This window comes from Anomaloglossus baeobatrachus, chromosome 3, assembly GCF_048569485.1.
Source record: "Anomaloglossus baeobatrachus isolate aAnoBae1 chromosome 3, aAnoBae1.hap1, whole genome shotgun sequence".
NCBI lineage: Eukaryota > Metazoa > Chordata > Amphibia > Anura > Aromobatidae > Anomaloglossus > Anomaloglossus baeobatrachus.
The window spans coordinates 328,737,471-328,761,402 of record NC_134355.1 but is presented as its reverse complement, the minus strand read 5'-3'; the positions used below and the strand labels follow the sequence as shown (position 1 = coordinate 328,761,402).

Sequence of the window (23,932 nt, the reverse complement as noted above, 5' to 3'; positions counted from 1 at the left end):
GTTCTGGTTAAATTCACCAAACCCAGACTCTTCTATCAGACTGCCAAATAGAGTGATTAAATAAAATGATTCATCTCTCCACAGAACTGTTCTATTGCCCCAGTCTGGTCGTTGTATGATATACAGTACATTAATCCATCTGATATGCATTGTGCTTGGTGATGTAAGGCTTACATGCAGCTGCTCGGCCATGTAAACCTATGCGATGAAGCTGTACGCACATTTTTTTGTTTCATGTGTTCGTGTTAATGTCAGTGGAGTTTTGGACTCTGTAGTTTTTGAGTCAGTAGAACGTTGGTGATTTTTATGCACTATTGGCATAACCCCATGGCAGCCACTGCGTTGTAACTTTACAATAACTATTGAATAATGCCACTCACAGTTGATTGTGGAATATTTAAGAGGGAAGAAATGTCATAAACTGATTTGCTGCAATGGTGCTCCCTATTACAGTACTGCGCTGTATCAATGAGCTCTTTAGAACGCCCCATTCTCTCACAAATACAGTAGAACAAAAACCTCATCACAGAGGAAATGAGAATAGCAATTTCATGCTGAAAATAAGGTTTTTCATTGTGATTATAATCCGGCACCAAATTTAATACAGTCCATAGTCCAAAGTTTTGAATATGTTGTATCTTTTTCAAGGATCTCTGTGATATACTCTGCAGGAATTTTGGGGTAGATATGGCACACTTGTTATACATATGGAATACCTGCTGCGCAATTACAGCCAGGTACAGTATGTTTCAGAGAGAGCATATTTTGAAAAGCCAGCCGGGGAATTAGTGGCTTGGATGACAAGTCCGACACAGGTCCTTGGTCGGCTTCTCCCCACCGCAATCGCTTTAACTGACAGGTTTTTACCTACGTACAAACATAGGGAGAGACCCATCAGTTGTTTCTCCCTATGTACATACAAAAGAAAAGACCTGTAAATCAACTAAGGCATGGAGGGGAGAAGCCGAGGCACAAATTATCCAAAATCCTTTTTTTTTTTTTTTTTTTTCTTTTTTTACATGTGTTTTCTCTTCAATGCCATAGTGTTTTGAGAGTAAAACCTTCGTAAGGCTATGTGCGCACAGTGCGTTTTTCGTTTTTGCGCGTTTTTCGGGTGCGTTTTTGGCCTCAAAACTGCAGGACTTTGCTTCCCCAGCAAAGTCTATGAGTTTTCATTTTTGCTGTCCGCACACATCTGTTTTTTTTACCTGCGTTTTTGAGTTAAAAAAAAAAATGGACATGTCAGTTCTTTCCTGCGTTTTTCTGCGTTTTCCCCCCATGCAATGCATTGGAAAAACGCAGCAAAACGCAGAGATCAAAAACGCAGCAAAACGCAGCCAAAAACGCACCAAATCGCAGCAAAAACGCATGCGTTTTTTGATGGGTTTTTTTCGACGCAGGTGCGTTTTTGTGCGTTTTTAGCGGCCAAAAACGCAGCGTCAAAAAGACGCAGTGTGTGAACCTAGCCTAATTGCGATTGAGCGATCACTGCTACCTGTGGTTCGGGTTCCCATTTAAACATGTTTCATTATGTGATTAAAGTCATGATTAGAGATGAGCAAACCCAAGGTTCAGTGTTTGTACCAATCACAGACTTTACAAAAAGAAACAGAGTTCAGGAGCTTTACGTATGCAAATGACTCCCGCAAGCATCGCTGTTCTTGTATACGCTTGGTGCTCAGCCCAGTGCCAGCCACTTGCAGTGATTATATAGTTTGCACTGGGAGTCACAACAGCATGATCGGAAGTAGTGTGCGCCAAGCAAAACAAAAATCGAAAACCCTGCCTACCAGAAGTGATTTGTTTATGGCTGACTGCATATGAGCGGAGACCCAAACTGTCTAATTAGTGACTTCCATTGGGGTTCAGGTCAAGTTCGGGTCCCAAACCAAACTTTAGATAAAGTCCAGCTGAATCTAGTCGTGATTAATGTTGAGTTTATAGATTAGGTTATTAGCTTAGCAAGAAGACGAGCAACCAATCAAAGTCTTAAATGGGTTTCGCACATTTAATTTTTGTATGACTCAGGTGTACTTTATCTTAAAATAATAAAATCAGCCTTAGTGGAATTCAGTAAGACAAAACAATCACTGATCTCGGGGAGACCAGCCTGAGAAAACTGCCGGCAGCCAACGAAGGCGCTCAACACAGTGAAATCCTAGGTGCATAGCCCCCTGGGAAGTATGCAAATCAAAAAGGGTCCGTGGAGCCTGTTAGAAGTCTCAACATGGAAAATAGCCAGATATCCTTCTGGGAAGGTCCTAGCCAAGGAGTGGCTCTTTTTAGCAGACCACCATAACCACCATATAAAATGGCCCTTTTAGTCAATATCCAGCTCTTGACGAGTTTAAAGATATGACAAGGGAAATACCAAGGCCAGGTATCCATCCACAGACAGCTGTTTCGGGGTATTGCCCCTTATCAGTGTGGAGTAGGATTCTGGTCAGGTGGGAGCAATGCCTAGTAGACCAGCAAGACAAAACAATCACTGATCTCGGGGAGACCAGCCTGAGAAAACACTGGCGGCAGCCATTGAAGGCACTCAACACCGTGAAATCCTAGGTGCATTGCCCCCTGGGAAGTATGCAAATCCAAAAAGTCCATGGAGCTTCTGTTAGGAGTCTCGACACGGAAAATAGCCAGATATCCCTCCGGGAAGGACCTAGCCAAGGAGTGTCTCTTTTTAGAAGACCACCATAACCACCATATTAAGTGGCCCTTTTAGTCAATATCCAGCTCCTGACGAGTTTAAAGATATGACAAGGGAAATACCAAGGCCAGGTATCCATCCACATTAGTGGAATTCAGACATTTGTGAAAAACTTTCCATGTAACGACTGTTATGTATGGACTGGCCACAGGCCTCCCAACCTAAACTTGACAGCTTCATAGGCATACATGCATACCAGCATCAACAAAATTTAACCTGATTTCTCCCCTGCCTCTCCAGTGCTGCCTCTCTGTTAATAGGCTCTGGAAAAAAAAATGATATGTGGAAAATCTCTTTTAACCCCTTAACGACCGCGGGCAGTAAAATTACGTCCTAGCGGTCATAACGTTACTGCCCACGGTCTGCCGGCAGCAGCATGCCGCAATTGGCGCACATCTCAGCTGATTTTCACAGCTGAGATGTGTGCCTGCTAGGCACGAGCAGAATCATTATCTCGTGCCATTTAACCCCTGAAATGGCGCTGTCAATATGTGACTGCGCCATTATAAACGCGATCGCGGTAAAGTTTTACTTACCGCCCGATACCGGAAGTCACGTGACCTGATCACGTGACTTCCGGTGGTTGTCATGGTAGCACAGAGTCATGTGATGACTCCTGTGCTAGACATGAACCACTTTCGCTTTGTACGGAGGCCAGGGAAGGAGGAAGTGCACGTATCTGCTGTTTACAGCTGTGTAGCTGTGATCAGCAGATAGTGCACAGCGATCGGATTGCTGATCGCAATAGCCCCCTAGGGGGACTAGTAAAATAAAAAAAAAAAAGTAAAAAAAATGTTTTAAAAAATTAAAAAAACAACAAAAAACCTAAAAGTTTAAATCACCCCCCTTTTGCCCCTTTGAAAATTAAAGGGTTAAAAAAATAAAAAATATACACACATTTGGTATTGCTGCGTTCAGAAACGCCCGATCTATCAAAATATAAAATTAATTAATCTGATCAGTAAACGGTGCAAAAAAATTCCAAACTCCAAAATGATGATTTTTTGTCGCCACAACTTTTGCGCAAAATGCAATAACAGGCGATCAAAACGTAGCTTCTGCGCAAAAATGTTACCGTTAAAAATGTCAGCTCGAGTCGCAAAAAATAAGCCATCACTGTGCCATAGATCCCGAAAAATGAGAACGCTACGGGTCACGGAATATGGCGTAAAACGTGCGCCACTTTTTTCAGACAAACGTCCAAATTTATTTTAACCCCTTATATAAAAGTAAACCTATACATGTTTGGTGTCTACGAACTCGCACTGACCTGAGGCATCACACCCACACAATAGGTTTACCATACAGTGAACACAGTGAATAAAATATCTCAAAAACAATAGTGCTATCGCACTTTTTTTGCAATTTTTATGCATTTGGAATTTTTTTGCCATTTTCCAGTACACTATATGGTAAAACCTATGGTTTCATTTAAAAGTACAGCTCGTTCCGCAAAAAATGAGCCCTCACATGACCATATTGACTGAAAAATAAAAAAAATTACGTCTCTCAGAAAAAGAGAAAAGTGAAAAGTGAGAAAAGTGCTGGTTGTAGGGGTCATACCATGCTGGGGGGTTTAGTCCCACACCACTGCACTATGTACTACTGTTCTGACGGCAGCTTGTCTGTTATGAATCGGGGTTGCTGCCTAGGTACAAGGCTCTATGATCCCAATGCTCAAGGAGCAGGTTGTGAGACGCCCGCCGCTCCGATGGCAGCCCTTCACTTTACACTCTGGACCATGTGACATATTCAGAGCTGGCTTCACTTTCCGCTCCTTTAGATGTAATTGACATCAAGAGAAAGCGAGAGCTGCTCTCACTTCCTACAGATGCTTAAGTTGTCTAAAGGAGGGGTCAGTGAAGCCAGCTCCGATTGGCCACAGGAATCGTGTGGTATAATAATGTCACGCAATCCCTGGGAGAGCTAGTGCCAACACTGCTGAATCAGTGCTAACACCAGAGTTTACTATAAGTTATTACTTTACTTGGAGAAAACATGATGATCGAGAAGGGTTTGTCTGAGTAGTGGACAACACCTGTAAATAACAAAATGAAGCTACTTTTAAGACCACTTTTTCACAAATTATAGAAATAAAGCAATGGGGGTAAACAAGATTGTCATTAACAGGTTTAGTTAGTATAACACCTACTTATTTCAGAATTTACTTTTGCTAAATGACTGTGTGTCATTTTCCTGTTATTCTGTTATAGGAGACCTTTAAATAATTCTACAGTTGTATCACTCTAATATTATTATTTATTATAAAGTGTCCCCTCTTCCCCAGTAGTTCATAGATTGGTCATTTCCCATGCCAGTGTGCCGTGATGATACTACAATGGTATCTTTGTTTCTTTTTGTTGCGGTGAGCACTTTGAAGAGACAGTCAAGAAGCAATGTACAACGTCTCAAGTCTATGTGGGAGAGGCTTTACATTGCTGCAGTGTTGCTAAGGCTCCTGGAACTCTGTGCTAAAAACAGAAGCCAATCGCTGAACACTGGGTAGTGTTTTGTGACCAGTAGTGTTATGTGTGCTGTGAGTGCACCACTGAGACCGCAAGAACTCGGCAATCCTCAATACTCATATGGTTTTTGTTTTTTTTAAGTTTCCTGTTCATTATCTAAAACCCAAAGTGATGCATGCAAAACCACTTCTCAAGGCTACTGACATAGTTTGACACCGAAAAAAAGTGATAATTTTTTTTTTCCCAAAATGAAGTAAAGACAGAATTGCATTAGAGATGACCTACAAGCTGCCTGAGTTTAGATTTGGCCCATTTCCGATGTCTGAAACTCCATAAGTTACTGCATCTCTGGCATATATAGAATGTTTTTAGATTGCATTTTAACCCGTCATAGTCCAGTAACAAAACATCAGTATTTTATTTTGCTTATTTCAAGGTTTTCACATTCTGTACTGTAGTTTTACTAAATATTATGTAAAAATATGAAAAGAGACCGGTGTTAGGGCACAGCTGCTCGAAAATGTGCGTCCTAGCGGTTGGGCTCAGACGAATGTCCAATCCTCAGATAGAAAAATTGAAACTAGGCCAGCTTTCGTTGACCTGTGATGGATTTCCTCTTTTCGGTGGATCTAATCACTTATATTTGTTCTGTTAATCAGTTAAATAAAAAAGAACATTTCATTTTTTCTTTTACATCATGATCTTTAGATTAACAAACCCTTTTTTCTAAGCTCTTGGGTGTCGCTGTTGGTACTTTGACAGTGGTGTCTAGGAGGTTAACCTACCGTACATTGCTATTGGATTCAGTATGCGTGTATTATACATGTACAGAGCCTACAAGTAGTATTCAACCCCCTGCAGATTTAGCAGGTTTGATAAGGTGCAAATAAGTTAGAGCCTGCAAACTTCAAACAAGAGCAGGATTTATTAACAGATGCATAAATCTTACAAACCAACAAGTTATGTTGCTCAGTTAAATTTTAATAAATTTTCAACATAAAAGTGTGGGTCAATTATTATTCAACCCCTAGGTTTAATATTTTGTGGAATAACCCTTGTTTGCAATTACAGCTAATAATCGTCTTTTATAAGACCTGATCAGGCCGGCACAGGTCTCTGGAGTTATCTTGGCCCACTCCTCCATGCAGATCTTCTCCAAGTTATCTAGGTTCTTTGGGTGTCTCATGTGGACATTAATCTTGAGCTCCTTCCACAAGTTTTCAATTGGGTTAAGGTCAGGAGACTGACTAGGCCACTGCAACACCTTGATTTTTTCCCTCTTGAACCAGGCCTTGGTTTTCTTGGCTGTGTGCTTTGGGTTGTTGTCTTGTTGGAAGATGAAATGACGACCCATCTTAAGATCCTTGATGGAGGAGCAGAGGTTCTTGGCCAAAATCTCCAGGTAGGCCGTGCTATCCATCTTACCATGGATGCGGACCAGATGGCCAGGCCCCTTGTCTGAGAAACAGCCCCACAGCATGATGCTGCCACCACCATGCTTGACTGTAAGGATGGTATTCTTGGGGTCGTATGCAGTGCCATCCAGTCTCCAAACGTCACGTGTGTGGTTGGCACCAAAGATCTCGAGCTTGGTCTCATCAGACCAGAGAACCTTGAACCAGTCTGTCTCAGAGTCCTCCAAGTGATCATGAGCAAACTGTAGACGAGCCTTGACATGACGCTTTGAAAGTAAAGGTACCTTACGGGCTCGTCTGGAACGGAGACCATTGCGGTGGAGTACGTTACTTATGGTATTGACTGAAACCAATGTCCCCACTGTCATGAGATCTTCCCGGAGCTCCTTCCTTGTTGTTTTTGGGTTAGCCTTGACTCTTCGGACAAGCCTGGCCTCGGCACGGGTGGAAGCTTTCAAAGGCTGTCCAGGCCGTGGAAGGCTAACAGTAGTTTCATAAGCCTTACACTTCCAGATGATGCTCCCAACAGTGGAGACAGGTAGGCCCAACTCCTTGGAAAGGGTTTTGTACCCCTTGCCAGCCTTGTGACCCTCCACGATCTTGTCTCTGATGGCCTTGGAATGCTCCTTTTTGTCTTTCCCATGTTGACCAAGTATGAGTGCTGTTCACAAGTTTGGGGAGGGTCTTAATTAGTCAGAAAAGGCTGGAAAAAGAGATACTTAATCCAAACATGTGAAGCTCATTGTTCTTTGTGCTTGAAATACTTCTTAATACTTTAGGGGAACCAAACAGAATTCTTGTGGTTTGAGGGGTTGAATAATAAATGACCCTCTGAATAAACTTTTCACAATTTAAAAAAAAAAAAAAAAAAGAAATAACATTCTTTTTTGCTGCAGTGCATTTCACACTTCCAGGCTGATCTACAGTCCAAATGTCACAATGCCAAGTTAATTCCGAATGTGTAAACCTGCTAAATCTGCAGGGGGTTGAATACTACTTGTAGGCACTGTATAGTGCAGAAAGTATTTTCTATCTGTTTTGCAAATTTCATGGTGCCATAAGGTGTTAATATAACCTGCTGCCATTCCAGAAGTCCTAGGCTATGCGCACATGACATCTTTTGCAGAATTTTTCAAGCAGAAGACGCTTTAGGAACTTCTGCCGTTTTTTTTGTTAAGCCTCTTTTGTGTTTATTTTTCAGTCATTCCTAGAGCATTTTTTTCTGATAGTTTTAGCCAATAGTATTTTTTTGGGGAGGGTTTTCCCAAGTTTTTTGTGATGTCTTTTTTACAGTAGTTTTCTGGTCATATTTTTCTCAGATAGTTTTTGCTTAAAAAACTATGGCAAACTCTCCAAAAGACGTAAGGAGGTCTTTTGAGCTTTTCTATTGACGTTTATGGGAAACTACAGACCATCTTCAGAGCAGAAAACGCAAGAACGGACATATCACTTCTTCAAAACCCTTTACATATACAAGTCATTTTTCTACATAGAAATGTGTATGTTTATTCTTTTGAGTGCTTTCTTACGTTTTTGAGTGCATACCTGTTCCCAAGTGCTGAAAGACTGTTGTTTCTACTGTTTTTTTTTTTTCTTTTCCCATAGGGGTCCACACCGAAATAATCACAATATCTTCTGTTTGTTGTGTTTATGTTTTGAGTTTAGTTTTGTTTTTTTGTGGGGGGGGGAAGGGGGTGTATCGTTTGACCCATTATTTATAAAATAAATAAAAAATGAGGCAATGCTTTACAATGGAATACAATATGATTAACAAGTGGATTGTAAATAAAAATCATATAGCAGAAACCATCATCTTGTCCCACAAAAAAAAGCTGCCATACAGCATAGTCAGTGAAAAATTAAAATCCTATAGAGCTTTCAGAATTCAGCCATGCAAAAAATTCTTTTTTTCCTACCAAGTTTGTTTTTTTTATTGTATAAAAGGAGTGTGGGGGGGGAGTGATATAAATGTGGTGTCACTGAAATCGCACCAACATGAAGAAAAAAGTCGTCTGATCAATTTTACCGTACAACAAGCGCAACTCACATTTAACCTGCGCTTTACGCTGCGCACTTACATCGGGGTTTACATGTAAATCTCTGAAATACGGGATTCAGACAGAGCCCTTGACGGAAATTTCATGCTGCTTTGGCATATCAGATGCTCTTCATATGTGACATGGCATCCTTAATTTATTTCAGCCAAAATGGCACTCCGAAATTCAAATAGCGCTCCTTCACTTCCGAGCCCTGCCATATGCAAAAACAGTAGTTTTAACCAAATATGATGCAGTGTTATACTCAGGAGAAATTACAGAACAAATGGTACAATAACTCAGCCGAATGTTGTACAATTGTGTGAGCCGGTTTAGCCTTAAACATGCTCATTTCTCCCCCTGAATGAATTCTGTAAGAGGTGTTGTTACAAAATGGGAACCCTTGTGGGGGTTTCTGCTGCTTTGGCATGTCAGGAGCTCTTCATATGTGATATGGCATCCGCAATTTATTCCAGCCAAAATGGCGCTGCAAAATTCAAATAGTGCTCCTTCCCTTCCGAGCCCTGCCATCTACCCAAACAGTGCATTGTTGTACTGTTATAAAATGCTCATTTCTCCCCTAAATTAATTCTGAGAAACTATAGTTTCAAAATGGGGTCACTTGTAGGGGGGTTACCACTATTTTTTGGCACATTAGGGTTCCTGTAAACATCGTACACTATTTATTCCAGCCAATTTTGCATTCCAAAAGTCATGTCAGGAGCTCTTCATATGTGATATGGCATCCGCAATTTATTCCAGCCAAAATGGCGCTGCAAAATTCAAATAGTGCTTGTTCCCTTCAGAGCCCTACTGTGCACCCAAATAGTAGTTCCTTTCTCGCCTTTTCACTGGGGGACACAGACAGTGTTTATTATGGTGTCTCCAGGGAGGCGTGACACTAGATTGAAAAAGTGTTAGCTCCTCCTTCCACAGCATATACCCTAGCTAGGCAGGAAACTAGCTCAGTTTTTTTCTAGTGTCAGCAAGGAGGCTGACATGTCTGGCCTTGCCCTACCAGGTGCCTCAGGCCAGCTTATTTTGTTTTTATTTTGTTTTTTCTCATTCATTCTATATTTGATTATGGGGCAATACCAGGGTGCCTTGCCACCCTCGTTCCCCCCGCGTACGGACAGAGGAAACCTGGCGTGCATAAGCCGTCAGTCTTCCCTCGCGCCCAAGTGGTCGGGTCTGCGTACCCCTCCAGGCTCCCTGGAAGCACCTCACACAAAGGTAGCTCCAGAGGGCTAAGCAGAGCCAAGGACCTGCTTCAGCCTTGAGCCAAAGATGCGTCCCTGAGATCCCCGCATCCATCACCGACGCGTCTTCAGACGGAGCCAGGAGCAGGTAAGGAGACGACGAGTCATCTGTCCCCTGCATCCAAACCGCTGCCTGGAAAGGCGCCGGTGGGGCGATGCAGGCCGTGATCCCAGGGAGCATCAATAATTTAGCCCCCGGCTTTGGCCTGCATTCTAGCAACGCCCCCTCTCACTGCTCTGGAAGCCGCTCCCTCACTCAGAAGCAGCTCCTTTCCGATTGGCCGTCACGCTTAGTCCCAGCCCTGAGACCAATCAGTCTCCGGGGGCCGTCTCTCTCCTCCAGGCTGCCAGGAACACTGGACGCCATTTTCCACGTGGGGAGCAGACACGGGTGAGATCGCCTCCTTGGCTCTGCACTTCTGCAGCACTATATACCGCTCTGCTCAGCGGTATATCGCTGTCTCTCTAGCGGTGTTCGCCTGCTGACTAGGGGTGTATATCAGCTACTAGCGGTATAAACTGGCTCTGCCTGCAGGTATATGCCGACTGTTTGACAGTATATGCCATTTTGCTACGGTATATACCGACTCTGCATAGCAGTCACTTTATAATACTGCTAGTGGCTCCTCACTCATAGTAACAGCGGCATATCCCTATATAGGGCTGTAGGACTCTGTTGCTGACATGCGTAACTGCAAGGGTGATAAAGCTTCCCAGGCGTCCTCTACGGACCTGTACTATGCTTGTACCACCTGTGGACGCACGTTTTCTAATGGCCGAAGCTATCCACTATGCCGGGGTTGCGATGCCCCTACTACTGTGTCACAAAAGACCCAGTTGCCGGACCAGGAGGCCGCGCAGGTTTTGGATTCTGCCCCGGCCACCGGCCAGGCAGCACCCCCGTCTGATGACGTTCTTCCTGCATGGGCTCTTCTAATGTCTAAAAGGATAGATGATCTTGTCACTCAGATATCCCAAACCTCAGGCAGCCTTCCCCCGGCTCAGCTCCTTCAGAGGAGCCCGCCTGCTTCGTCTGGTCCTTCTTCCCCAGAACGTAAAAAGGCTGCTTCCAAGAGGCGCCATCGCCTCTACGCCTCTTCCGACTCGGATGATGTTCAGTCTGACCTGGGCTCTGTGACTTTTAGTAGTCACGATTCCCAAGACTCTGACTCTGATTCAGATGTCCCTTCCGAGTCTAGGCATATAGAAGACACACTAATTTCGGCTGTCAATCACTCTGTCGATTTCTGATTGGCTTCCGGACCCGACTTCTCAGTCGGCAATCAAGCGGGCCAAGAAGCCTCCTAAGTCCTTTGCCCAGGATCCGGTTTTTCGTCAAATCGTGTCTAAACGGTGGGATCACCCTGATAGAAGGTTTAATAAAAAACCTTTCACTTCATTCACTTATCCTTTTCCATCTGAAATGATTAAGACCTGGTCAGTATCCCCTGTTGTGGACCCGCCAGTATCCAGGCTGTCTAAACACACGGTTATGTCCGTTTCAGACAGCGCGTCTCTCAAGGACTCGTCTGACCGCGCAGTTGATGCTGCGGTCAAGTCTATTTTCCAGGCTTCAGGCTCCCCTCTTCGCCCCCTCTTTGCCTTGACATGGGTCGCGAGAGCTATGGGTGTGTGGAGTAAGAACCTACGCAGGATTCTTCACTCTTGTAATATTCCTCCGGAGGCTTTTGAGATCCTTGATTTGATCTCCCTAGCCTCTAATTATTTTCTTCACGGCTCCCTAGATGCAGCTAGTTTGTCAGCCCTAACGGCAGCCAATGCTGATTTTGCCCGCAGAGTCCTGTGGCTAAAGATATGGAACATGGACAGTGCCTCCAAGAAATCCCTGTCCACACTCCCCTTCCATGGTCTTCGCCTGTTTGGAGAATCCCTTGACAAACTCATATCTGAGACGACAGGTGGAAAAAGTACCATTCTACCACAAAAGCGGCCTTTATCCAGGAATTTTAAAAAATCTTCTTGGCGCAGGCAGTCCTTTCGGCCCGTCTCCCAAAAACCTTCAGTGCAATGATCGTCCCAATGCTCAGATCGAGGATCCGGCCCCTCAAGGGACTCTTCTTGGCGTTCCCACTCCAAACAACCTAAACCTAAGGGACCTCGCCCTGCACAGGCCCCCTCAGCATGACGCCAGGTATCCCTCAGATCCGACTCCTGTTGGAGGCCGGCTTCTGCTTTTTCGGGATATCTGGCTAGACCACACTCGCGATGCTTGGGTTCGAGAAATCGTCACCTCAGGTTACAAGATCGATTTCCATTCCTTGCCGGCCAGCAGGTTTCTGCGTTCTTGTCTCCCAAAGTCCGAAACGCAAAGCCAGGCCTTATTTCAGGCCATAGCCTCGTTACAAAAAGCAAACGTTTTCATTCCAGTGCCCCTGGAACAGCGCAGCAAAGGTTTCTATTCAAACCGTTTTGTCATTCCCAAAAAAGATGGCTCTGTCCGCCCTATCCTGGATCTCAAAAGACTGAACAGATCCGTACGCATTCGGACCTTCCGAATGGAGTCATTGAGAGCAGTACTAGCCGCCATGGAACCGGAAGAATTCCTAGCCTCCATAGCTGTTCAAGATGCTTATTTACACATTCCCATATGTGTATCCCATCAACGGTTCCTTCGTTTTGCCGTAGGACACCGTCATTACCAATTCAGGGCCCTCCCCTTTGGACTGGCCACTGCGCCTCGGGTCTTCACAAAGGTCATGGCGGCCGTCATGTCCATTTTGCACCCCAGAGGCGTTCTGGTCGTTCCCTATTTGGACGACTTACTTGTCAAGGGGAGCTCTCCTCAAGTTTGTTCAGAAAGCGTGCAGATATGCTTAGACACGCTGTCAAGGCTAGGGTGGCTTATCAACTTCAACAAGTCATCCCTCATTCCTCGTCAGCGCATCACCTTTTTAGGTATGCTGATAGACACGGATTAGTCCCGGGTTTTTCTTCCAGAAGACAAGAGGTCTTCCCTCATCCGGGCCGCCCAATTCCTTTCGCTCCCGCCGTCACACATCCCTTCGGAATGGGATGAGAGTGTTAGGCAAGATGGTGGCAGTCATGAAAGCCGTGTCCTTTGCCCAATTCCATCTGCGCCCTCTACAACTGGATCTTTTATCCTTCTGGGACAAGAATGCAGCTTCTCTAGACCGGTCAGTCCGCTTATCTCAGACTGCGCTCCACTCCCTCGTCTGGTGGACTCAAGTCTCATCCCTATCTCAAGGGAAGTCTTTCCGTCATGTCCACTGGCAAATAGTCACGACAGATGCCAGCCTCATAGGCTGGGGAGCGGTGTTTCTCCACCACACTGTTCACGGACGCTGGTCTCCCTCCGAATGCTCCTTTCACATAAACGTTCTAGAGATCAGAGCCATATTTTTGGCCCTTCAGAACTTTCAGCCCTTGCTATTGGGTCTCCCTGTTCGGATCCAGTCAGACAATGCCACGGCTGTGGCTTACATCAACCGTCAGGGAGGAACTCGCAGCAGGGCAGTGATGAAAGAAGTATCCAGGATTCTTCTTTGGGCAGAGATGCACATTCCCATTATTTCAGCTGTCCATATTCCGGGAGTAGACAACTGGGCCGCAGACTTTCTTAGCAGACAGGGTCTAGCGGCAGGTGAATGGTCCCTCCACGACGAAGTGTTCCATCAGATCACTCTTCGTTGGGGACTCCCAGATGTGGACCTCATGGCGTCTCGGATGAACGCCAAGGTACATCCCTTCATATCCCGGTCGAGAGACTCGCTAGCGCTCGGCTCCGACGCTCTAGTCTTCCCATGGTCGCAGTTTCGCCTGCCCTGCATTTTCCCTCCGTTTCCTCTCATTCCGAGAGTAATCAAGAAAATCAAGGCGGAGGTAATTCCCGTGATCCTCGTGGCCCCGGACTGGCCCAGGAGAGCCTGGTACCCAGAGCTTCTCCAACTTCTCAGTGACACTCCCTGGCGTCTCCCCGACCGCCTGGATCTTCTGTCGCAAGGTCCAATATTCCACCAGAATACAGCACAGCTGCATTTGACGGCGTGGCGCTTGAATCCTTGATTCTAGCCAAGTCAGGTCTTTTTTCTAAGGTAGTTCATACCATGCTTAATGCTCGGAAACCCTCCTCCGCCAGTATCTATCACAGGACCTGGAAGACCTATCTTTCCTGGTGTGACCGTCATCACCGGTCGCCCCTTGTTTTTTCAATCCCTGATGTGCTTTCCTTTCTGCAAGACGGTCTGGACTCGGGACTAGCCCTCAGTACCCTTAAAGGTCAAGTTTCTGCCTTGTCAATTTTTTTCCAGAAGCAGCTGGCTTCTCGCCCTCAGGTCCGTACCTTTCTTCAAAGGGTAGCGCATTTGGTCCCTCCTTATTGCCACCCCTTAGATCCCTGGGATCTGAATTTGGTTCTCGGAGCTCTTCAGCTTCCTCCTTTCGAACCTTTAAGAGAAATCTCTCCAACGTCTCTCTTGGAAGGTTACCTTTTTAGTCGCCATTACCTCTATCAGACGAGTGTCTGAATTGGCGGCCCTTTCCTGTCGCTCACCTTACCTGATATTCCATCACGATAAGGTGGTCCTTCGGCCTTCCCCCGCCTTTCTTCCGAAGGTCGTATCTTCTTTCCACTTGAATGAAGACATTGTGTTGCCGTCATTCTGTCCGGCCCCGGTCCACTCCTTTGAAAAAGCCCTTCACACTCTAGATCTTGTTAGGGCTCTGCGGATCTACATCTCCAGAACAGCGCCGTTGCGCCAGTCCGATGCCCTCTTCGTCCTCTCAGAAGGACACAAAAAGGGCAACCAGGCTTCTAAATCCACGATTTCTCGATGGATCAGGACTGCCATCTGTGAGGCATACAAAGCACGAGGTTCTGTTCCCCCTCAATCTGTGCGGGCCCACTCTACGCGAGCAGTGGGTGCTTCCTGGGCTATCCGCCATCAGGCTTTGGCGGCCCAACTTTGCAAGGCCGCTACCTGGTCCAGTGTGCACACGTTTACAAAATTCTACAGAGGGCATACGCATGCCTCTACGGATGCTGCTCTTGGAAGACAAGTCCTTCAGGCAGCAGTGGCCCATTTATAAGTGGCCACTGCTCGGTTTTCTGACAGTGCTTTGATATATGTTCGCTGCAGTTGTTAGTCAGCTCTTAGTCTGATGTTATACACTGTTAATAATTCAGTTCCCACCCAGGGACTGCTTTGGGACGTCCCACTGTCTGTGTCCCCCAATGAAAAGGCGAGAAAGGAAATGACATTTTTGTGTACTCACCGTAAAATGTCTTTCTTGGAGCCTTTCATTGGGGGACACAGCTCTCACCCTTGTGTTTTCGTTGTTCTTCTCCTACTGCTTTTACACCAAACTGAGCTAGTTTCCTGCCTAGCTAGGGTATATGCTGTGGGAGGAGGAGCTAACACTTTTTCAATCTAGTGTCACGCCTCTCTGGTGACACCATAATACCCACTGTCTGTGTCCCCCAATGAAAGGCTCCAAGAAAGACATTTTACGATGAGTACACAAAAATGTCATTTTTTTTCACCTGATATGGGGTATCAGTGTATTCAGTAGAAATTTCATAACAAATTGTATGCTCCATTTTCTCCAATTTGCCTTGGCAGAAAATGCTAAATTTGGAGCCAAAGCAATATTTTTGAACAAAGTAAAATTTTCATTTTTTCCTTCCACATTAATATAATTCCTGAGGAGCACCTAAAAGGTTAATAAACTTTTTGAATGTGGTTTTGAGCACTTTGGAGGGTGGGGGGGGTGGTTTACGTGACAGAAAATGACCAGATGGGACATCATTTTAAAACCGGCACCCCTCAAAGTCACTTTAAATGGGATGTGGGTCCCCAAACAATTGTTTTTGTAAATTTTGTTAGAAAAATGAGAAATTGCTGATGGAGTTTTAACCCTTCTAACTCCATAACCCCAACAAATTTATGCTTCAAAAATGATGCTGATGTAAAGCAGACATCTTTCAAATGTTGCTATTTAGTAACGATTTTTTGTGATACAGCTATCTGGTTTAAAGGCATAAAAATGCAAAGTTCAAAAGTTGTGAAATTTTTAATTTACTGTCAATTTTTATTTTAAAAAAATAAACACATCATATCAAGCAAAATTTACCACTAAGGTGAAGTACGTGTCACGAAGACACAATGTTAGAATCACTGGGATATATTGATGTGTTCCAGAGTTATTAGCACATAAAGTGCATTGGTCAGAATTGTAAAATTTCGCTTGGTCAAGAAAGTGAAAACAGGATCTGGTACGAAAGGGTTAAATAAAGCTGTTATGTTTTTGGTATATGCTGCTTGGCTTGAAGAAACCTTCATGTGTGGATTACATGTTGTGGAAATGCACTAAAGATGAATGTGTATTTTTTTATCTGTATTTTTTCCGCATCTAATGCAATTCTATGAGAAACTTCCGCACAATAGTCATGAGAGTTCTATAAATCCCATCCGCTTTGCTGGAACTGTAAGATGCTGCGTTTCTGATGCAGCAAAAATACTCCGCATCAAAAACTAGTCAAAAAATCATTGTGGGCACACAGCTTTGGATATCAGTTCTTCACACTTTTTATGTAGTTTTTGTAACCAGAAGCTTTCAATTCTAATAACCTTCTACCTATAAGACCTAAGGCCGCTTTACACGCTGCGACATCGCTAGCGATGTCGCTAGCAAAAGCACTCGCCCCCTTCGTTTGTGCGTCACGGGCAAATCACTGCCCGTGGTGAACAATATTGCCGGTACGCGTCACACATACTTACCTTCCTAACGATGTCACTGTGGCCGCCGAACAACCTCTTTTTTTTAAAGGGGGCGGTTCGTTTGGCATCACAGCGACGTCACTCAGGCCACCAATAGAAGCGGAGGGGCGGAGAGCAGCCGCATTCACGTCACTCCCACCTCGTTGCCGGAGGACGCAGGTACGATGTTTGTCGTTCCTGGGGTGTCACACGTAGCGATGTGTGCTGCCTCGGGAACGATAAACAACCTGCGTCCAAAATGAGCAACGACATTTGGAAAATGAACGACATGTCAACGATCAACGATTTGGTATTTCTGATCGTTAGCGGTCGCTCATAGGTGTCACATGCAACAATGTCGCTAGCTAGGCCGGATGTGCGTCACAAATTCCGTGACCCCAGCGATATCTTGTTAGCGATGTCGCTGTGTCTAAAGCGGCCTTTAGCCCTCCGTTTGGTGCTGGCAAATAGTGAAATGTGTGAAATAAAACTATTAGTATAAATGTGAATTTAAATACAATATTGTAGTAATTTGATTTGATCAAACTTTTCAGTATGTGTTTACCTTTGTTTGCCTTTGGACTTAGAAGCTGAATCATTAGTGAATCAATCAGAAACTGAATGGGAGAAGAGTTATTGGAATGAGAACATTTTACCAATTCTGCAGGCTCTGGAGGCAGCACAGCAAGGTAAGCATTATTTGTATGCCTTTTGTAGCATAGAGTATTATTAACCTTTGGTAAATGGTTAGTATTTGAGAAAATATCCAGCTTTATGTCACAATGACTTTGGGATATCAGGGAACTGGGGCTCTTAGGCTATGTGCGCACTTACCGGATTTTTCGCGGATTTTGCCGCGGATTTGCTGCATGTTTCGCTGCAGAAAATGTTGATAACATCTCTGCAGTGAATCACCAGCAAAGCCTATGGAGAAAAAAAATCCTGTGCGCACTGGGCGGAATTTGACAGCTGCGTGTTTTGCTGCGGAAATCCCGCAGCAAAAACAAGTGCATGTCACTTCTTTTCCGCACATCGCTGCGGGATTTCCCTCCATTGACTCAATGTTAATCATGAAATCCCGCAGGGAATAACGCAGGCAGCAAATTCTGTGCGGTTCACTGCGTTTTCCTGCGTTATTCCCTGCGGTATTTCGCGGTTTACCTCCGGTAATGTGCATCACTTGCTTGCGGTTTTGCAAGGAAGTGATGTCATTACAGGAAGAGGAAGCGGAGCAGAGTAAACACACACACATCACAGACACACAGACATCACAGACACATAGATCACATAGACACAGACACATAGAACACACATAGAAAGCAAACGGAAATATAGAAAAAAAAGAACGTGGGCTCCGCTGCATATTTACCTTCCAGCCGAGGTAAGCACACAGCGGCGGCCCGGTATCCTCAGGCTGGGGAGGGAGAGGGGCAGGGGTAATGTCCCCCGCCTCACTCCCCCTCCCGCAGCCGAGAATATCAGCCGCAGCTGCCCCGGCACTGTCGCATGCAATATGCGGCACTGCCGGCGTGTCCTCGGCTCTTCTTGCCACCGTGTAGCAGTGGTGACAAGGTAATACAAGGGGTTAATGATGGTGGGGGACCACCGCCATTAACCCCAGGCTTGATCATGGCAGCGTCTATGTGACAGCTGACATGATCAACCCGTAAGTAAAGTGAATAAAACACACACCGAAAAATCCTTTATTTTAAATAAAACAAACAAGCCTCGTTCACCATTTTATTAACCCCTCCCGCACCAAAGCTCCGGCGTAATCCAGGTCCGACGTCCAGCGCTGCTTCCATCCAGCCGCGACTGTCAGACACAGGCTGAATGAAAGCAGCAGAGGTAATTACCGGTCATTTCCCACGGTCGGTAATGTGAACTCACTGCCGACCGTGGGAAATGCAGCGATCTGTCATCTATCTCTCTATCTATCTATCCCTCTGTCTGTCTATCTATCCCTCTATCTATTCTTCTGTCTATCTACTCTCAGAATTAAATGACTTTTTTTTTTTTTTTTTTTTTTTTTTTTTTTTTCTTCAATGTGCTTTATTGCATTGAATGCAATAAAGCACATCCCAACCCGCACGCGGCAAAACCGCGGCAATACCGCGAATAATACCGCGGTAAAACCGCAGCAAACCGCGGCAAACCGCATGCGGTTTTCGGGTGCGGTTTCCGGCGTTTTTTTACCGCGGGTGCGGTAATCTTTGAGGGCATGCGGAATTTTCTCAAGAAAATTCCACTTCCCAGTGCGCACAGAGCCTTAAGCTGTCCCTCAAGCTAGAGGAATCTATGCTATCCCTAACCTCAGGTATACTCCTAATGGTAAAGAGGCCTGAGTCTCCTTCCTGGCCCTGCTCCTCACCAGTCCTGATCTACCTCCTCCTCCCCCAGGGACAGACAGGACAGGAGTCTGTTGAAACTACAGACAAACACAGATGAGGGGGAAAATAAAACTCCTACAGCACACGTACACACACAGGATAAGACAATAAGAGATTCAGGATGAAAACAAGATCAGGAAGGAAGTACAAGACAACTGGGGTACACTCCACAATCACACCAAGCAAAAATCACAACTAAGCGCAACGTTCACCAGAGAGAGTCTGGGACACCACACGTCACAGACCAACATAGAATAAACTATAGCTGGAATGAGTAGAAGTATTCCAATAGTATAAATAGGAGGGAAGCAGATGTGATAGGTCTACCCACAACATGTGATTAAAGTAGCAAGGAGACTACCATAAATTAACCCTTGCTGGCCAGCCTATGAATCAGCACACAGCAGGTCAATGCCCGAGTTTGGCTGTGTTGTTCCCAGACACCAGAGAAACTATCAGGTGGAGTGTCAGAATCTGCAATCTGAACAGAGTCCAATGCCGCCATGACAGTCAGCGGAAGTTTGTACAAAACTCCTTGTGACACTTGGAACTACTATATTTGATGATGATTTTACTGTTTGTTTTGTTTCCTATCCTTCTGTTGTATTATAAAAAAGACCCCTTACCATTTTTAGTTAGTGCCCACTGATCTATATTTTATTGCGAGAAAAAAGTGACATGCTTTCTTCACCAATATATTGCTTTCTTCATCATATTTTGTGAGATAATTCTAAAGTTAAGCATATATTCACTTTTTGTTTTGTACATGGATTCTCCCTTCTACGCTCCCCTTTACTATTCTTAGTGTTAGTGACACCAGAAGTGAGGGACAGAAGGTTTAACACAGCAGCAGATGGTAGAGTGGGAGGAAAGTATCTAAGTCCCTGCGGTGGGCTGATCACATAGGCTGTCCTGCATTAGGCTGCGTGTCCACGATTAGTGTTTGCAGCGTTTTGGATGCAGCATGTTTCAGCTGCTTTCAAAACGCTGTGTTGTATAGTACAAGCACAGTGGATGAGATTTCTAGAAATCCCATGCCCACTGTACGTGTATGACCCGTAGCAAAAACTGACATGTGGTGCGCCTTTCTGAGCCACAAGCATATAAATGTGTTGCTGCGGAGTCTCAAGCGTTCTCCATAGAGAGAACAGAAGAGAGAGACGGCAACTGCCTAAACCCTGATCGTGGGCAGCTGCGGTCTCCTGCAGAGGAGACTCACGGCCCCGCAGGTCAGGACCCGCCGCGTCCACAACGCAGTTGGCCCTGATCGTGGGCACGTACCATACCCTTAGAGCAGGGGTGGGCAATTGATTTTCCCATGGGGCCGTATGAGAAATTGGGATGGTTTTAGAGGGCCGGACTAATATCATAAACTCAGTTTTACCCAATACTGTATATAGTATATACACTAACCCTCCATAAACAAACAGTAAGTTAAACAATACAAAGTTTCAATGAAAATATGGAGGTCAGTGAGAGCATACATACTGGCCCTGGTAGCCAGGGGGGGCATATATACTGGCCCTGGTGGCCAGTGGGGAGCATACATACTGGCCCTGGTGGCCAGTGGGGAGCATACATACTGGCCCTGGTGGCCAGTGGAGAGCATACATATTGGCCCTGGTGGGGAGCATACATACTGGCCCTGGTGGCCAGTGGGGAGAATACATACTGGCCCTGGTGGCCTGTGGGGCATACTTACTGGCCCTAGGGGTGCTGAGGGCACAGGCTGGTATCACTGCAGCAGTAGAGCCTGAGGGCTCCTCTGGCTGCCTTCTCTGTGTCCCCTGTATGTCTGCTTCTTCCATTGTAGGCACAGGAGGACTCACTCTGCACTATCCTCCTGCACTCACACTGCTCTCCCCTCCTGCAGGCACTCTGTACTCTCCCTGCTGCTACTGATTCACATTACCTCCGTTTTTTAAGTGGCCGCTGTGCAGATGAGCCAGTCACATGTGAGGATCCTGGGTAGAAGGGGCAGGCAAAGGGGGCGTGGCCAGCATCAACAGCTGCAAGAGGGGACAAGGAAGGCATCCGAGGAGTGTGTGTTTGTCCAGCATTCAGAGGGGGCGCGGACAACAGCAAAAGGGGCGTGGCTGGCAGCATAGATGCCACGGAAGGCAACCAGAAACTGTGACCAGCATCCAGAGGGGCATAACTGGCAGCAAGAGGGGGCGTGACCGGCATAGTGGGGGGCGTGGCAGCTGCTTATCACTGCACTGCGGGATACATAGCTCCCGACAGTGAGAGCGGGGCTGAGGCATAATATCATAGATCAGGCCACGCCTCCAACTCTGAGCTAAGATGGGCGGTCCGGTCACAGACAGTAGGCGGGCAGCATCCGGCCCGCGGGCTGCCCCTTGCCCAGGTCTGCCTTAGAGTGTTCGGAAGTAGGACACGTGGCAGTCTGCAAGGGGAGGCTGCATATTTGTGTGGCGATAAGCTCCTGCAGGAGCCTATATACTGTGATGTTTCTATCAAAAAATAATTAAGTACGGTATATTATAGAGCATGTCATAATCCTATTTGTGTCAGATACCGAATGAATCCAGAAGTAAATAAATTGTTACGTACTTTAACACATGATGTATGTACAGCGCTATCTATGAAAATGGAGGCATATGGTACATGCACATGAATGAAAGACCTATTATGGCTCAAAACGAGCTATACCAACTTCCTGTGCATGAGACCTTATGTGGTCCTAGTCTCTTGCAGGGAAAATTCACCAATATATTGCTTGCATCTAAATTACTGCAGAAAAAGGAAAAGTTGCTATCATATTTTATATATATTTTTTTTTTTTATTAAAATATGTTGGGGGCGAGCCTGCACTGACTCTGATGTGATCTATACCTCCCATGTCTGTATGAACTAATGTTTTGTTTTTTTTAACTAGTAGTTGATTAGCGTACTCTTCTCATTAAAGGAGATGTTTTGAATATAAGCTATGAAAGTCCTACAATTTAAATCAGAAATATGGAAAAACTTTGCTTTATTTAGCTATATACCTATCAGGTAGTGTCACAAAGCCTGCTGCCTCCATTCACATCAGCGCTAAGTTGCGGTTACACTGAAAGATCTGCGGCATTATAAAGGACCAGTAACTATTTGCTGATTGGCTATCGTGTGTAATAGCCTGTGTAGAGATTTAATATACCCACAGAACAATCGATAATATATTGTTAGGGCACATATGCCACACAGTCTTATGTACACAGGATGATGTGCTTCTGAGAACGATGAACACATAAGCCAGCCAAGCTATGATTTCATCTGACAGAAGAGCATTTAACTCATCAGTTAATAGTCAGCCTGTTTATACTACACGATTATCGAGACACAAGATTTCTTAGCAATGTTCAGTTCCAATGCGGCGTGGCCTGAGTCGTGGGCAAGGTCTGTGTCTTCTGCACCTTGATATGCTACAGTTAGGTCCAGAAATATTTGGACAGTGACACAATTTTCGCGAGTTGGGCTCTGCATGCCACCACATTGGATTTGAAATGAAACCTCTACAACAGAATTCAAGTGCAGATTGTAACGTTGAATTTGAAGGTTTGAACAAAAATATCTGATAGAAATTGTAGGAATTGTACACATTTCTTTACAAACACTCCACATTTTAGGAGGTCAAAAGTAATTGGACAAATAAACCAAACCCAAAAAAATATTTTTATGTTCAATATTTTGTTGCGAATCCTTTGGAGGCAATCACTGCCTTAAGTCTGGAACCTATGGACATCACCAAACGCTGGGTTTCCTCCTTCTTAATGCTTTGCCAGGCCTTTACAGCCACAGCCTTCAGGTCTTGCTTGTTTGTGGGTCTTTCCGTCTTAAATCTGGATTTGAGCAAGTGAAATGCATGCTCAATTGGATTAAGATCTGGTGATTGACTTGGCCATTGCAGAATGTTCCACTTTTTTGCACTCATGAACTCCTGGGTAGCTTTGGCTGTATGCTTGGGGTCATTGTCCATCTGTACTATGAAGCGCCGTCCGATCAACTTTGCGGCATTTGGCTGAATCTGGGCTGAAAGTATATCCCGGTACACTTCAGAATTCATCCGGCTACTCTTGTCTGCTGTTATGTCATCAATAAACACAAGTGACCCAGTGCTATTGAAAGCCATGCATGCCCATGCCATCACGTTGCCTCCACCATGTTTTACAGAGGATGTGGTGTGCCTTGGATCATGTGCCATTCCCTTTCTTCTCCAAACTTTTTTCTTCCCATCATTCTGGTACAGGTTGATCTTGGTCTCATCTGTCCATAGAATACTTTTCCAGAACTGAGCTGGCTTCATGAGGTGTTTTTCAGCAAATTTAACTCTGGCCTGTCTATTTTTGGAATTGATGAATAATTTGCATCTAGATGTGAACCCTTTGTATTTACTTTCATGGAGTCTTCTCTTTACTGTTGACTTAGAGACAGATACACCTACTTCACTCAGAGTGTTCTGGACTTCAGTTGATGTTGTGAATGGGTTCTTCTTCACCAAAGAAAGTATGCGGCGATCATCCACCTCTGTTGTCATCCGTGGACGCCCAGGCCTTTTTGAGTTCCCAAGCTCACCAGTCAATTCCTTTTTTCTCAGAATGTACCTGACTGTTGATTTTGCTACTCCAAGCATGTCTGCTATCTCTCTGATGGATTTTTTCTTTTTTTTCAGCCTCAGGATGTTCTGCTTCACCTCAATTGAGAGTTCCTTAGACCGCATGTTGTCTGGTCACAGCAACAGCTTCCAAATACAAAACCACACACCTGTAATCAACCCCAGACCTTTTAACTACTTCATTGATTACAGGTTAACGAGGGAGACGTCTTCAGAGTTAATTGCAGCCCTTAGAGTCCCTTGTCCAATTACTTTTGGTCCCTTGAAAAAGAGGAGGCTATGCATTACAGAGCTATGATTGCTAA

At 45.0% G+C, this 23,932-nt stretch overlaps 1 protein-coding gene across 4 annotated transcripts in view; it reads left to right on the top strand.

Moving 5' to 3' along the window:
- The window catches only part of ARMC2 (armadillo repeat containing 2), a 272,150-nt gene that overhangs the window by 140,204 nt on the left and 108,014 nt on the right, over positions 1-23,932 (top strand). For all 4 annotated transcript variants that reach the window (XM_075338362.1, XM_075338363.1, XM_075338364.1 and 1 more), the window contains exon 7: positions 17,210-17,311. In XM_075338362.1, coding sequence (XP_075194477.1) covers positions 17,210-17,311 — 102 coding nt within the window. The remainder of the gene's footprint in view (positions 1-17,209; positions 17,312-23,932) is intronic.